The following is a 16,846-nucleotide window of genomic DNA, read 5'->3' as shown; positions in this document are numbered from 1 at the left end:
TAGAGACTTCGGGTTTTCGGCATTATGTTAAGGAAGGTCTAATCTCGGGAACGCACAAAAAAAATACAGGAAAAGATTTACTATCTCTTAGTGTTGTGATCCCATGACGTGAGAAAATTGCGCTAAAACACTCACTGAGTTTTTATTACTTGTTTTTAAATAACCCCTTAAACCATGACTTCTGGCAAGTTTTGTGGATAGAAATGGACATTTTGAGACATACAAATATACCATCAACAGATTCAAGGCATGATTATTGCAGCACGTACCTTGAACTGGTCACAAACAGAAACCGTAATTTTATAATTCATGTTAACAGGATTATTCATGTTTTTCTTTTGTGTTAATTTTCAGCTATAAGGTAGAAATTGATAGGGGAAAAATGAAACAGAACAACCCAGAGAAAGATTATTTACAATTTATTGAAAATTTGATCTTAATGGCAAAGGCCACACCCAATCTGTGAGCACTTAATTTTTCTGGGCTTTTCATAGAAGATCTCTAAGGCTCTTTGGTAATTGAATACTATTGTGGGGGGGGCATTAATGGTGACACGCATGCACGTGGCCATGCTGTCCTTGTAGCCTATTCCTCAGGTCTGTCTTCACCTAGAAATAACTTAAAGGTGAATATTTTTTCAGTGATTTTTTTTTTTCACTGAAATTTTTTAATATTCGGTAAAAATTAGGGGTGGAACGGTACACAGAAGTCACGGTTCGGTTCAGACATCACGGTTCGGTACGAGTTCGGTACAATGGAGGGAAAAGCAAAACAAAAATGCAGAAGGCTTGTGCATGTCTCAGGCTGTACCACCAAAGGAAAATAAATTACTTAAGCCTTGTATTTTTTAAATAAGTTTTATTAATAAAGTAAAGGCATAGAACCAGTTTATTTGTAGTGCACTGACAATAGTTTTATATAATTAGTTTATTAATAAAATTAATAAAAGACCTTGAGATATGTTTGGTAATTGTACCTGAATGAATTGAAAATTAATTTGTTACATTTCAGATTAATATATTTGTTTTCCTTAAAATTTTAATTAGCAGTAACTTAAAACTTTGCAGTTTGAATGATGTCCTGTATAAACAAAATGACGGGAGTATGTTTTTATTTTTCACTGTTCGATCGCGCCCGCGCCACACACACACACACACACACACACACACACACACATATAAGTAAACACTTTACACGCCTCTCTCTCTCGTGGCGTCTGTCGTTGCTATGCAAACGTGAACAGAGAGGCGCGCCTGGAAAAACGAGCGCGCCGCGTCTACATTTTAAATTTGCACGCACAAAAAACGCGCTATGTGAACGGCCTCTTATGGCAACGTGACATTAGCCTAATCGAAAATATTTCCATATGTGGCTCTTTCCTCTTTTCTTGTCAACAAGTGGATTCAGAGCCACCGCATTAGCAGCGCCGCCGGTCGTCATATCTCAGTGTTTTTAGGTGTGTAAGTGAATGAAGTGAATGCCGTGATATTACTGATCATGTGAAGATTTTGCAGCGGCGCTGAAAATCCAGTGGCGGCGCTGCGCCGCTGCTGAATACATTGTAGGGGAAACACTGTACTCTATAGATACTCAAGGTACTTAACATGAGATTAGGTGAAACTGTGCATGTTATGTACCCTTTAAAGAATAGGTGCCAAAGGGTGCAAATTAAGGGGTCTCTTTCTGATAGGCTCAGTATTGAATCTGGTGTGCCACAGGGGTCCATTTTGGGTCCCCTGTTATTTCCACTATATATTAACAATCTTGGTGATAACAAGTAGATAACATCAGATGCAAGTATTCATTTATATGCAGACGACACCATCATTTATTGTTTTGCATCCTCCATTGATAGTTGCATTTCAAAGTTGCAGGAAGCATTTGTAATAGTTCAGTGCAACCTCCTCTCTTTAAAACTAGTTCTGAATGATAAGAAAACAAAATGCATGGTCTTTTCTAGGAAACATAAGCGTGAATCTTCTCCACCACCTCTTTACACTCTGCAGGGTAAATCTATAGAACTGGTCTCCTCCTACAGATACCTAGGCTTTGTGTTGGAGGAGGACTTATCATTCAAGTTACATGTTAAACAATTGCTATCCAAGTTAAGGTTAAAGCTGGGGTTTTATTTTCGGAATAGTGCCTGCTTTTCACAGTCAGCCAAGAGAAAGTTGGTGGAAGCTACCTTCTTACCTGTCTTACAATATGGAGATGTTTTTTTACAGAAATACCACTAAGGCTCTTTTACAATCATTAGACTCTGTTTATCACTCTGCTCTAAGATTTATAACTCGTACAAATTATTATACTCATCACTGTGCACTGTATGAAATGGTTGGTTGGCCTTCACTTCACTTAAGAAGGTACAAGCTTTGGCTTATACTTGTGTACAAGGCCATAGTTGGCCAGCTTCCTCTGTATATGATTAGTCTATTAACTGTCAATAGTCAAGGGTATAATCTGCGTTCAAGTAGATATATTCTTTTAAATGTTCCCTTAATGAAGAAGTTTGGAAGAACTGCTTTTATTTATAGTGCACCAACTGCTTGGAATGAGATTCAAAGATCATTGAAACTTACTGTATTTATTTCAATCAATGAGTTTAAGTTATATCTCAACCAAACATTCCAAACTGTTTGTACCTGTTCTTAACTTTTAATTTTGTTTTATTGTTGTGTGTGTGAGAGTGTATGTGTGTGGTTGTGAGTGTGTGTGTGTGAGTGAGTGTGTTAGTGTATGTTGTGATTATTGTTTTATGTACTTAATTTTATTTTGTTTGTTTTATTATGTTCACTGTGTGCTGCTACCTTGGCCAGGGCTCACTTGTAAATGAGATATCTATCTCAATGTGATTTTCTTCCCTGGTTAAATAAAGGAATAATAAAAAATGCACTGATACACCAATAAAAAAAAGAGAAGGTAGATACGCCTCAGCGGTTCTTACTTTAGACCGTTCCAAAACAGGAGAATACAGCCGGACTCAACATGAAGGGCCTAACACGCACCAAGTGTTGTAACCATGACATTGTGCTCGTGTGAAGCCAAGCACTACTTTCCACACTTCAAAGCATTGTTGCACGAATGAGAATCTATAGTTGAAACGTTCCACATGATGTAACTGACAGAATCATCAATGGAGTGAAAAAAATAATGACCCAAGTTGAAAGAGATTGGATCGCAAGTTTCCCGGACTTGTATACAACTCCTCACAGCACTGCGGTCATGAGCACCACTCCCATGCTTCACGGGCACCACTGCGTGCAGCATGAGCAAACTGCTGAAAAATCTAGATTCAAAACATAGTTGAACTGTTGTCATCTGAAACACAGCATGTGGTGGAAATGACAAAGCAGAATCAATCATGGCCAGGCTGATCACATGTCCACCAAAGCGTTTTTAGCCTAGCTGTGGGCGCTTGAGAGCGTTTAGGCACGTTGAGACACTTTGCTTGCTAGTGTTACTAGTATCTCATTTCACAGATAGTTTGTTTCTGTATTGTTTCTATATAAAAAAATTGATACAATGTAAAAGTATTTGCTCTGGCTCTTGTTTTTAATTTTTCTGTTCTGTTATTATGCTTGTTGTTGTCCTCTGTTGAGGTGTACAAGCAGAATGTGGCGATTGGTCGGTGTGGTATTTGTCCCACCCCTCCTCATCTGTGATTGGACGACTGGGTAAAAAAGTGACAGTGATGAGCGCTGCGTTTTACCCAGAGTTGAACATTCTTCAACTCTCGGCGACCGTTAAAAAACGCAGAGGTAAAATTAGGTCAAATTCTTCTTTAGCTGTTGCTAAAGTCAATGTCACAATGCATACCTGCTATGCAAAATGCGTACAGGTTGGCAGGTCTGCATTATGTATTAAAACAAATGCCTGCAGGGTGCCAATGGTCTGGTGTCTAATAATGCAATTCATGAATTCTCATCAGTGGAATGCGCAACTTGCGGTATTTTGCTGGTTATTCCACACGGGTAAACTTCAATTGAGGATTTATTTTAAGCGAGTACTCGAATTTAATCGAGGAATCGTGACAGCCCTAATTCAAGTCATCTGGTGAAATTAATTTCATATCAGAAAAACTAAATATTGCAATGTCAGTTGTTCCCAATATAGAGCAGCCCTACAGACACAAACATATTCAAACACGGGGAAACAGAGAAATGAGAACAGGCAGATCATCCGAGTTTTGATGGCACAAGCATGTTCTTTTGAGAAATCAGAGGAACAGTGTTTTGGTGGGTGGTGCCAGCGCCATCAGCCAACAAACTGCCATGATTCTTTACGGGCTTCAGACAATTGTCACACTTGAAGGGTTTGCTCCATAGAGTCAGCTAATTATGCAGCGATGAGTTAACCTATGAAAGGGAACTTTAATTTGATAATCCACAAATTCAATACTAAAATATTTAAATGGACAGTTCACCGAAAAATTAAATTTATGTCATCATTTAGGCCGCATTGACTCTGCATGTTTCAAGTGAACCAATTCCGATTTCTTCCGGATCGGATATGACCCATGAACATGTAAGCACAAAAAAGCACATGGATTCCGATATTCTCAGATCGGTTTCAGGCCTCATTCATATGTGGAAATAAATCTGATAAGATTCGGATATGTGCATTTGTTGCGCCTGCCATGTAAGCGGACAGATCGGATATTCCCGTCAATGTGAGTCGCACGTCAATGAAAAAAGTGACTTTTTGAAATATTTCGCGGTACAGATATATCTAACACAACTTAAACATCTCTAGTTGACTAGCAGAGTATTTATTTTGTGCGTTTGTGTTAAATAAGTGGCGATCTGCCACTGAAATGTGTTGCTTTTGAAATCATCCTGAGTGTATAATCAAGGTATTAATCAATATATTTCCTTCTAAATATCAAATGAGTTGAATGACTTCTCAGGAGATTTTACTTTGTTATAGAAGTTACCAGTGTGATCACTGAAATGTTCTTTTCATGTATTCTTTAATGTCAGTATTTGATATCTGAATGCAGTAACAGTGCTTGCTCATTTAGCCCGGCTTCCAGAAATGAAATAGGGACTTGTTTTGTGTTTGAGAAAGGTCTTCAACGTGTTAAAACATATAGGGGAAGCCAATTGTTTAAGGGACCATTTCTTTGTTAAAGCCTTACTTTCCAGTTAGACTAAAGTGTAGCTCTCCTTGAGAAAGAATGCATTATCCTGATGTTTTGAGAGGACTCTCCTGTTTATAGTGTTAGAGCCTGGCCAAACCCAACCTTGGAAAAGATGTGTGTCGGTGTGTGTGTTAGTGGTGTGTGTGTGTCTTGGTTACAGGTTAAGGAACCACTGGCATTATTGGAGATTGACTGAGTTGTTGTTCTGGACATGCTGGCACCCAGCAACCCAAATCTGCGACCTGGAAGGTCACGACGTGCCTAACTTCAGGGTCCAAGTGTCAGCTGCATAATCTATGGAGATATGCCTCAGTCTATCTGTATATGTGTGGAAAATTACTACGTTTATCTATTTCTTAGCCAATCAGAAACTGCAACCTGAAGCAACTGCTGTGTGTGTGTGTGTGTGTGTGTGTGTGTGTGTGTGTGTGTGTGTGTGTGTGTGTGTGTGTGTGTGTGTGTGTGTGTGTGTGTGTGTGTGTGTGTGTGTGTGTGTGTGTGTGTGTGTGTGTGTGTGTGTGTGTGTGTGTGTGTGTGTGTGTGTGTGTGTGGTGTATAAGTGCTGTGATCTTTGTAACTGTAAGCGGGGCGGCCTACGAACTCCTGTGTGAGTTTTCAGACTTAGGCTAATGAAACTGCAAACTATCTTCAGTAAAACTTTTCTTCAATTTATTACAATTCTGACTCCGGGTCTTCTTTCAAACATCTGGTCCTTGGGTCCTAAACTGTTAAGCCCTAACAATTCGTTCCAGTGAAATCACAAAATAAAATGCACACAAACATGTTCCTGCTCTTGATATACAATCTCTGATGAACACATGTGGTTTTAATGAGGAAAAAAAAAAAAAAACACATATGAGGGCGAAGTCGAACCTCTAACATGCTTAACAAATGTTCTACCACGAGGCCATTAGTACACACTAACTTTTAGTTCGGATCTGTGTACATAATTACTGTCTTGAAGAATTTGTACTATATAATGATTTTGATACAAGGATGAAACTATTGTATTGAAAATGTTTCTATGAATTCCATGTCAATAAATTAAACTCAATGTACTATTGAAATTGATTTCTTGATATCATAATGTTATTTTTTGTTTGTTTCGCCAAGTGTAGTGTAAATGCAGATATGGGTCACTTTTAAAAGAAGATTGGGTTGTCAAAAAAAAAAAAAAGTCTGGATATTGTCAAAAAATCGGAATTAGGCATCAAAACCTGCAGTGTAAATGCGGCCTTATTCACCTTCATGTTGTTCCAAACCTCTATTATCATATTATCTATTATTATATTAACCTCTCTCTGTTATCCTTCAGAAAAACACCTTCAGAGTGCCTGTGCTCTCACTGCTGTACTCCAGCAAGAGGTGTTTTGACATGAAAATGCAGTAAGCAATTGCAATATAATAATACTTCCTTTTTCCCTACAAGCAATGTAAGTATTTTTTCCTGATTTCCATCACACTGGTTTGTGTTCGGTTTCAATAATACTTAATAGCTCACACATAAATTACGAATTTGGTTAAGAATACTATGTTACAGGTACTGAGACTTTTTGTTTGACTTTATCATTACTGATTTTATCATTTTAAGGTCTGTGTTGCATTATTTAGGCTTATAGATGAGCAAGCACTTTTTGTGCTCAACTATTCTGTGTGGTGAATCATGCATTGGTAGCATTCTTTATTCTTGAGTCGCCAACTTCTGATTTCAACCAACGTCCCCGAAGCAAACTAAAAACCACTAAAGAAAAAGTTTTTGTTTTTTTTTACTGTACAAATGAAGCCTTCCTCTGCATGAAAGCAAGTTCTACTTTTACTACTTTTCATATTACTTTTTCCTTTTTTTTTCACATACATTTGCTGAGAAACTACCTTCACAAACTTTACAAAACGTGTCATGAGTGCAGTACCTCAAACGTGGATTTCTCTCGGTTGTTGAAAAGCATGAGGATTGTCATCTGGAATGTGGAAACCTGCAGAATGTGTTTCCTAGTATTAGAGCCTGTAACCTGAGCCCCACCGACCATATCTGAGCCATCCTCCTGCAGGGAGATGTAAATGGGGCTGGGAGTTAGAAAGTTAAGATCTGTAAGTTCTTTGACTGTCTGTGATTGTTTGTTAGTGGTGTATGAACCTTTTTTATTGGCCCATGAAAGGTGGCATTGAGGTCTGCTGAACCCATGTGATGCTGCAATGTGAGCTGCCTACCACTGTGCTTGGCCAAATAAAACCTGCAATGAAAAAGTCAAGAGTCACTGTGAACACACACAAAACCCCACGATTGACTTCGAAAATTAGAGTTCTTCACAAATGAGCTTCCTAAAAAGGTAAACTACAAAAAGGAACTAAACTATTGCAAAATACAATAATAAACACCTTCTAAAGACCTCGAAAGCATGTCTTGGTGAAGGTGGGATGTTACATTTGGGAGTTGCGGACTGTGTTGGCCAGTACCCTGTCGTCAGAACCCTCACTGTGAGGTCAACACCACCTAAAGACACCTGAGAAGAAACAAAGACATTTCAAAAGGTCCATTCAAATCACTACACATTCTACTGGTAATGGCATGCAGTAAGCGGACGTAAACATTAGCAAAATCAAATGCATGTGCACTAGGGGTGGGGGAAAAATCGATTCTTCGATGCATTGCGATGCGGACGTGGACGATTCTAAATCGATTCACAAATGTCAAAAAATCGATTTTCTAAAAAAAAATATATATATATTTTTTTTTCTAATAACGTAATATTGACGGAACGCAAAAGGTGGAACTATAAGCGGACGTGCAGTGCGCGGACAGTCTGTGGCGTGCACATAACAGAGACGCGCACATACATAACAGACTCATGATGGCTGAGCGCCAAATTCGAACGGCACCTTCTTCGTTAAAAGCTAACGTATGTAAAATTGGCAATTTCATTGTTACCTATTTAGTATTTTTGTATGAGAGCTGCTTTCTGTATTGTTTAGTTTTCACATCAGTACACTGTGTAAACCGATCTGTTATACGTACGTTATAGCCTACTGCAATATGTGCAATTTCAGTCACAAAAAGTTACATTTTGACTGTGCTCTCTGCAGATGTTCATTCACTTTTTTTGTATAAGCTGTTTTTGATTGTAGTATACAGCAAACATTTCAAGTCATAACTCTTTATTATTTAGTTGTGTATAAAAGTGGCTTTGTATGTTACTAATTGAAGCTACAGTAAGTTGTTCAAAAATGTTCATTTTGTCTTCTTAATGATTAAATTGGACAATTTTCTTCTAGAAAGACAAGGTGTTCAGGTGGAGAAAAAACTTTTTCTTTACCTTGACATGTTTCGACTGCAACCTGCAGTCTTCCTCCACCTGAACACCCTGTCTTTCTAGAAGAAAATTGTCCAATTTCTACAGTATGTTGGTTCTGATCTACTTCCTAAAGGAAATAAGCCTTTCATTTATTTGTTATTGTTTAGTTCAACTTGATGAGTGACAACACAATGTGATGTATTCATTTCTGTGTTCTACAGAACATAAGCTACACAAATAATTCTGAAGTTATAACTACACGACACAGAAAGTGCTTTGAGTTGTTGTTACTCAATAAAAGAGTTAAGTAATTCAGCAGCTGACTTTTTTTAATACTGCAATCACTTTGTAGTGTATTTTCGTTTACTGTTGTGAAATGGAGAATCAATAATCGCTAATCGAGAATCGTTAATAATCGAAAATTGACTGTAATCGAATCGGGACTTCAATAATCGTAATCGAATCGAATCGGGAAATCAGACAGATTAACCACCCCTAATGTGTACAGTATCAGTGTTCTAGATCTGTGCATTTGCCTTTAAGTGACAGCAGCCTAATATTCCTGCTGCTGTCGGTGTGTTTAATCAAACAAAAAAAGACAAACAATCACTCACTGCTCTTGACTGAATAACTTTTATAACTTTAAATAGGGATTCATTTAAGATTTAATTTATACAGTAAAGACTATGCAGTTTAATATGTTCCATTTGATAACTTTATTCAATTTCTCTTCCTGAAACTACTGTTAGACCTGCCTGAAAAACCTGAATGGCACTGATTATTTCATTGGTATTTTGTTCTATTTGGACTATTGCTTGTAATTTGATTATTTGGTCTTATTTTATCGCTGGCTGTTTTCTTGTCTTTAATAATATTTAAAATGTATATTAGTTAGGCTAGTATGTATTTGCTGTGGTATCTAAATTGGAATAGAGAATTAATCTCAAATCAATATCTCTTATCCCCATAATTATTTATGTGAAAAAATGCTGTGGTATGACTGTACCCTTAAATGTCCATCTAGTTTGAACTCGCCACTTGCTATCAACTGCTTTCTCTGTGGAAGCCTTGCATTTAAAGACCTAATAAAATATTTAAACTCAAGTCAATATTTCGGGTCTAATTATTTACTTATGTGGCAGATAGATAGACAATTAATATAGATGGGTTGTGCAATTTGTGCGGATGCCACAACGACATATACAGCCGGTATAATATGCAGTTGCATCCCTGAACCGCTTCGCTTCCGAAGAGAGAAATGAGGGCTGTCAAGCGTGGGAATATATAAGTGTTAAAAAGAGAATAAATAACGAATAACCTATGTATGTGCACAACCTATTGAAAAGTAAATTTCAAAAGAAATTCTTGCAAATATGAAACAATGATGTCACAAGATGAACAAAGCATACTAATCCATATTTTAGAAATCTAGGCTACCACTCTTAATGCTGCCATGCAGAGTAATCCACCTTTCCAATCATTTTTATTTTATGGAAAGGAGAATATAATCGTGAAAATGCGCTTTGACACATTTGTCTATGTCATAACTTGTCATAAGCCTATGGTTATGGCACAGTCAACAGGAGTAAATGCATTTGCCGCAGAAACGGCAGCAGTAACCGCGACTTATTCTGGTTGAGTACCATTTGTATCTCACCCCTGTTGAAGTAAGGTGCTGCCGAAACTCATCCATGGTTGTGTTTGAGATGCTCATGTCCCTGAACATGCCTTCCAGTTTAGATGTGAACTGACAGCCACACTCCGTCTGTGGAACGAGAGACAAATCAAATAAGACTTATACAGTATTATATGCACACTGACCTTCTACTCTGTTCAGCAGCAGATCTTGCCTTTAGCTTTGAGATCATGTTTTTTTCTGAGTCATCAGAGACACTCTTGTTGGTGAGGAGTCTTCTGGCCAGGTGCTGCTTGTAGTAGCGCTCAAACACATCCTTCTCCTGCATAAACCTGAACAGCACCATGGCTTTGTCCAAGATAGACTCCACCTCCTGCTCTGTCAGCTGAAGGAGGGACAAACAACACATTCACCTTAAATTAACTACTATTAATATACACACACACAAAAAAAAAAACAGATTACTCTAACGGTCAAAGGTTTTAAAATGCCTACATTTTAGTTCTCCTCTTCAAATCTGATTGATCAATAGTTGTGGTTTACTCTGAACAACCCATCATAGTCACCAAGTCAATTTCTCATCATCTTTCCATTACTTTGAATACCGGTCTGTCCACGCACATGTATGCATGTCACACGCTCGTCAAAAACTCTTATATATTTAGATGGCCACCAGTGTTGGGGTAGTTACTCAAAAAAAGCAATTAGTTACTAGTTACTTCTGTAAATTGTAATGAGATTACTTTACTAGTTACTGCATTTGAAAAGTAACTTCACTACTTATTACTTTACTTTCCCATTTCTTAATTTACCCTGTAGATACATGGACAAACATCATAGCCCTATCATCACTTAGCCTGTCCGCATAGTGTTTATAAATGTAGCCTATACAAAATGGCATGTAAAACCATATGAAAGAACAATATCCATGTCTGCACAAAGAAATATGCCTCACTGTAAAATCCACAAACAGGATAAAGGACAAATGTCCGCGGTGGTAGACACATAATCAGGGCTGGACTGGGACAAAAAAATCGGCCCTGGCATTTTGGCCATAATAATAATAGCACACTAATAGACATATATTGTAAAACAAATGCACTGAAAAATAAAGGAAACTTTCATAATTAGTTTTGTACTAATTTCTATAATTGAAAGAGATATAAGCATGTGATCTTTTATTTTGACGGAAACTGCATCAAGCTTTTATTTTGGTGGAAAACATGGTTTACAAACGCGTCTCATTAAATTTTTAGTAAATTACGGTAATCGTCAACTATGCAGATGTGGAAATAATGCGTTACTGGGTAATGGGTTCCTACACTCATGACATAGCCTAAGTGTTTTGAAAGTAACTGTTAGTTCTGCTTACCGCAGGCTCTACACTTTCTCATCTCTGTCCTGATCCTCCTCACTATCCTCATCATCAGCCACGGGAGCTGATGAAGGTCCTGCTGCTGCAGAAAACATTTTGACACATTTTACAGCGTCTGCTTGAAGGGCCTGTGTCTATTTTTCACGCTATTTCTCTGCACATTCCTTGCGTTTCTTCTCCATCTCTCAGACTATTTTGACAGATACACACTGACACACTGCACGCTCGCTCAAAGCCCAAAGGGGGAGGTGTTTAAAGATGTGATTGGACCAGCCCAGTGTCAATCAAGAAAAGATCCAATGGGCCAAGGTGTTTCATGGGCCGGTCAGCTATCAGAAAAAAAAAACTGACGCAAACTTTTTTTAACTAATGCATTACACTGGCACGCACTTACTTAACCCAGCGCCGCCAATTAAGCAAAACGAATGGGCCACCGATGAACGTGTTTTATGGTCCGTTAAGACAAAAAAACAGAAAAAGAAAAAAAGTATGAGATGTCGGCCCAAAAGGCACGTCAGCCCACTGGGAATCTCCCGGTAGTCCCGATGGCAAGTACTTGCTGCCTGGGCATAGAGTGCATTTAAATATTTTTGTCCTTTCGAGCAATAAACTGAAAGTAATGTGAATATCGCCACTGGCCGAAACCCCCTGTCTCTGTCTCTGTCTCTGTCTCCATTTCCCGCTCCCCTTCGCACCAGCAGCTACGTCACTCAAATCGATCTCTATGACAACGGTGCAAGCACACACACACAGGCATGCACGCACCACTTAAACAGATCAGAGCTTTATACACAGGCAAACACGGCTTGGGTAACGCAGGAAAGCGCGTTCCTATAGTCTAGTAAAGTAGTGTAGTTACCGATATTTGTAGTGTAATGCGTTACTTTACTTCGTTACCCAAAAAAGTAATATCGTTACTGTAATTCGTTACTTTGTAACTCGTAACCCCCAACACTGATGGCCACATAAGCAACTTTAACCAGCAGAAACAAAGGTATGTTAAATTGCTGTTTTATAACCCCTTAAATCAAGGTTGTCCAATCCTGCTCCCAGAGTTCATCTTCAATCCTAATTAAACACACCTGGACCAGGATTGGAAACCCCTGCCTTAAATGGTGTAAGGAAAACAGCATACACATTTACACAGTTTCATATCACTGTTTTCAGCAAAGAGCTGGAAGGTGTCCACTAATCAAGTGACTAGAGAAAATGACTCACTCCTTTCACTCCTTTTTTCAGCTTATCGTCAATGAAGAGCGAGAGATACTCCGGTGAACGAGAGTTCAGGTTCAAGAAATACTCAAAGTCCCCTGCAATGGTCTGCTTGAATAAACGGTCGTTGTTGAAAGACTCTTGCAAGAAGCGATCAAACCGTGACTTCAGATCGAGAAGGCCCTACAGAAAGGAAGCAGAAAGAAGAGGGAGGTTTTGACATAAATCTTTTGTGTTCTTCTAGTTAGGTATGGTTCTATTTCTTATCTTGGTACCTGGATGTAGTCAACAGGGTTCTTGCCTTCTCCTTCCTCAGACACCAGAGCTTTGCCCTGCTCCCTCAGATATGAGCTCATACATTCGCACATGGTCTTCAGGCCATTTGGCACCCTACTGAACAACTTGTACATGCAGGCCAGATCTGTGCACACACACACACACACAAATATTCTCTTAATATTCTCATAGAAAAGATCCCAAACCATTGAAGTCAATATCCTATTAATTTTCTATTTAATGTTAATTTAATATGTAATTCATGCTCATTAAATGTTTCATTTTGAACTTAGGAACAAAATGTAATCTTTAATTCATCAAATTCTTTTATCCCAAGCAAGGGGTCATGTCATGATCAACATTTCTTGATTTGTGGACACCGCAAGGTGAAAAAATTACATAAGTGGACCTCAGGAAAAATCTCCTGATCCATTTTTCAAGTCTCAAGAAATAATCATTCTGAAGTTTGAATGCACAACCTTCTCATCAACCACTAAGCTATACTGCCGACGTTAAAACAACTGTAATGATAAATGACAATGATGAGACAGCGCACCTTCTGTCTTTCCATTCTTGAGCATGTGTACCAGGCCAGAGTTCTCCATCTCTACAATGGTCTTCATGTGTTTGGAGATAAGCTCTCTCTCCACCACCTTTACGATCGGCTCCTCCGTCGTTTTATCCAGACAGTGTATCACTCGCTCAATCTCCTCGTTTATCCGTGCCTCCACTTTCTTTATGTACACACTTGCACTGTTCTCGGCTAAAAACTTTTGACTTTCCATCTGAAAAAGATTCATATATACAAAAAATATAACAAATAAATAGGTTTAAACCAAAAGGAAAAAAAAAAAAAAACTTCATACTTCAGTACATCTTTATGCACAAATAAAAAAAATCTGTCATTATTTACAGTTGTGCTGCTTAATATTTTTTGGGAACCTGTGATACTTTTCTCAGGATTCATTGATGAATAAAAAGTTAAAAAGAACAGTTATTTAAAATATAAATCTTTTCTAAAAATATAAAAATATATTAACACTTTTTACCAATTTAACTCATCCTTGCTGAATAATGAGTATTCATTTCTTTAAAAAAAAGAAAGAAAAAAATTACTGACCACAAACTTTTGAATGGTAGTTTTAAATACACGCAGTTTAAAAAATAAATAAATTAATTAATTAATCAAAGACTCACAGGTTTTAAAAAAATATTAAGCAGCACAACTGTTTCCAACATTGATAATAAATCAACAGAGTGATTTCTGAAGGATCATGCGACACTGAAGACTGGAGTAATGATGCTGATGAAAATTCAGCTTTGATTCACAGAAATAAATCATATTTTAAAGTATATTAAAATAGAAAAACATTATTTTAAATTGTAATAATATTTCACAATATTACAGTATTTTCGATCAAATAAATGCAGGCTTGATGACTTCTTTTAAAAACATTAAAAACATTTTTTTTATGTGATCCTTATATGTCATTTATTCCAACTAATAGATAAATACTACTGCAATAAAGTGTAATCTAGCTTTACAAACCTGAAAGAATTCAGCAGACATTTCTAAGAATGGGGCCTCAAAATCCTCCTCATAAACAGAACGTCCTTCCAATCCCAAAATCATTAACATTTGACAAGCGTTACGAATGGCCCCCCTGAATGAAGACAAACATTTATTTACAATTTATATAAGAAAAACCTACGGTTAGATAACTTTTCCTGTTACATTTAATACATTCTGTCTGTCTGATGGTTGTGGAAAGCAGCAAATCATATCATCTGTTCATGCTAAAACTAAAGAACGGGTGGAGCTCCAGTTGTCTTCTGCATTGCAATGGCAAAAATTTTATTTGCCTGCTCCGTGCTGTCTAACATTAAACATGCTGTTTGCAATGAGGACTTATGTGCGAGTACCGAATGGTTTAAAATTGCTTGAAAGTTTAAATTGGCAAAACTTGACAATTACAAAAAAGTGACAATTCTGTCAACTGTCCGGAAGCGAGAGAGAAAGTCTTATGTCGCAGTGTGCAGATGGGGGGGGGGGGGGGGGAGAGAGAGAGAGAGAGAGAGAGAGAGAGAGAGAGATCGTAAATTCAGGCCCTGATTAAACATATATTCTATTATACAGATATTTGTGGAACAAATGTCCAGAACTTCTCCAAAACTTTCTGGATTTATTTAACTATTGCAGATCTGGAAATTGCTATTTTCCAGGTTTTTCACGACCATACGAACCCTGGTGTTTAAAAAAATGTGTGCAGTTTAACATCAGAAACATGAATACGGATTGAACTTTTAACAAATGCTGCAAAATTGTTTGTGCATTCAATAACTTTTTTTTTTTACTTTTTTTATAGTATTTACATTGTCACAAGCAGGAGAATCCATTCTCAGACCTTTACACCATTTTTATAAACATGCACTAAAAACACCAAAAAATAAAAAAATAAAAAAATCAACGGTGTCATAATTAAAAAGTTTTTTTTTTTTTTTTACATTGCGAGAACAAAAGACAAACACGAGCTTCTTCAAAGGGTGATGGTGCAATAATTAGCAACGGACTTTGAATAACTATTGAAAAACATCACACAAAAACGTTGCTTGTGTGATTATCACGTTTACTACAAAACACTCATGTTTATTATGAACAAAGGGGATTACGTACTGAAGATTGACACCCATTCCTGGGGTGCAAAGTACTTGAAGTACAAACAGGGGAATCTTTAGTTCACTGGACTACTTTCACTGGACTACTAGGGATGTACCGATATGAACATTTTTACAGATATTTGAAAACCGATAACCGCTATGTTGGCTGATAAATCTAAATCCAAGTTTTTTTTTTTTTTATAATTTTTGAGAGCCTGATTACAAAAACAAAAGTCTCATCATTAAAAGCCATGACCTAAACACACAATTATGATGTTCTCATGATCATTTTATGTAGCCGATATGACAGATTTGCGCTGCACATGTTGCACTGAACTGTATTTTCCTTTTTGAAGTGTTTCCAATCATATTTGAAGCAATTTAAAACCATCATGTTGAACAGTGCACATCTGAAGCATCTCAGCTCAAGGAAATAATACATTATTTCTCGGCTTTAATATATCGGCCAAATTTTCTTATCAGGCCGATAACGATATTGGCCAATACCGATATGGTGGCCGATATATCGTGCATCCCTACTTATGACTACAGGTACCATGACCAGAACCATCATCAGTCGGTGAGTTGGTCACCAGACAGTTAACAGCTTAGCAGTACCGTAAGGCCATTTCTTTTTTTTTGTATGATATACTTTCAAGAAAATAAAAAAAATAAGGATAGGGATTTGAGAGGCTTGAAACATTTTTGAAATAAAGATAATAGTAAATGTTTGACCAAGTTCTGATTTTAGGATGATTCTGACAAAACTTTATTTTTCTGCAAGCTTTTTTTCCCACAGTAAATGTAGGTCTTTCCAAAAAGTTAATTTGGAGATTCCAAAAGGACATCTGATATCCAAATGATATAGAGTTAATTTAATTGTAAAACATTCCAGAACATAACTTTCTATTTTAATTAATTCAATTTAAAAATAAAAAACTGGAAATAAATGTTACATTTGTTTAGAGCTTTTTTATACAAGTCAAAATCAGTAGTGATTTTTCACTATTATTTACAACAGAATCTGCATTTTCATGGGTTTAAATTAGGGCTGTCACGATTCCTCGTTTAATCCTCGGAAAAATAATTTATAAACCTACACCAACACAAGAGAATGCATCAATATGTTTCTAAAATCGCATCAGAATTTGGTGCAAACAACATGAAAGTATGTTTCCGTCCTGCCTTGTATCAGCGGTTCAGGCTAGTGGTGGTGTAATGGTGTGGAGGATATTTTATTGACACTAATTGAGCATGGT

General features: G+C 37.2%; 1 protein-coding gene across 1 annotated transcript in view; it reads right to left on the bottom strand.

Moving 5' to 3' along the window:
* cul3b (cullin 3b) overlaps nt 1-16,846 on the bottom strand; it is a 48,327-nt gene that overhangs the window by 11,996 nt on the left and 19,485 nt on the right. Inside the window, exons 5-13 of the mRNA XM_081370542.1 lie at nt 14,479-14,593; nt 13,486-13,714; nt 12,929-13,074; nt 12,660-12,836; nt 10,281-10,451; nt 10,088-10,195; nt 7,517-7,641; nt 7,275-7,371; nt 7,051-7,182 (exon numbers count right to left, since the gene is read on the bottom strand). Of these exons, the coding sequence (XP_081226668.1) occupies nt 7,051-7,182; nt 7,275-7,371; nt 7,517-7,641; nt 10,088-10,195; nt 10,281-10,451; nt 12,660-12,836; nt 12,929-13,074; nt 13,486-13,714; nt 14,479-14,593 (1,300 nt within the window). The remainder of the gene's footprint in view (nt 1-7,050; nt 7,183-7,274; nt 7,372-7,516; nt 7,642-10,087; nt 10,196-10,280; nt 10,452-12,659; nt 12,837-12,928; nt 13,075-13,485; nt 13,715-14,478; nt 14,594-16,846) is intronic.

Source organism: Scardinius erythrophthalmus (assembly GCF_964197995.2).
Source record: "Scardinius erythrophthalmus genome assembly, chromosome: 7".
In the NCBI taxonomy this organism is placed as follows: Eukaryota; Metazoa; Chordata; class Actinopteri; order Cypriniformes; family Leuciscidae; genus Scardinius; species Scardinius erythrophthalmus.
Note: the sequence above shows the minus strand (reverse complement) of the source record. Positions and strands in the feature narration are given on the sequence as shown.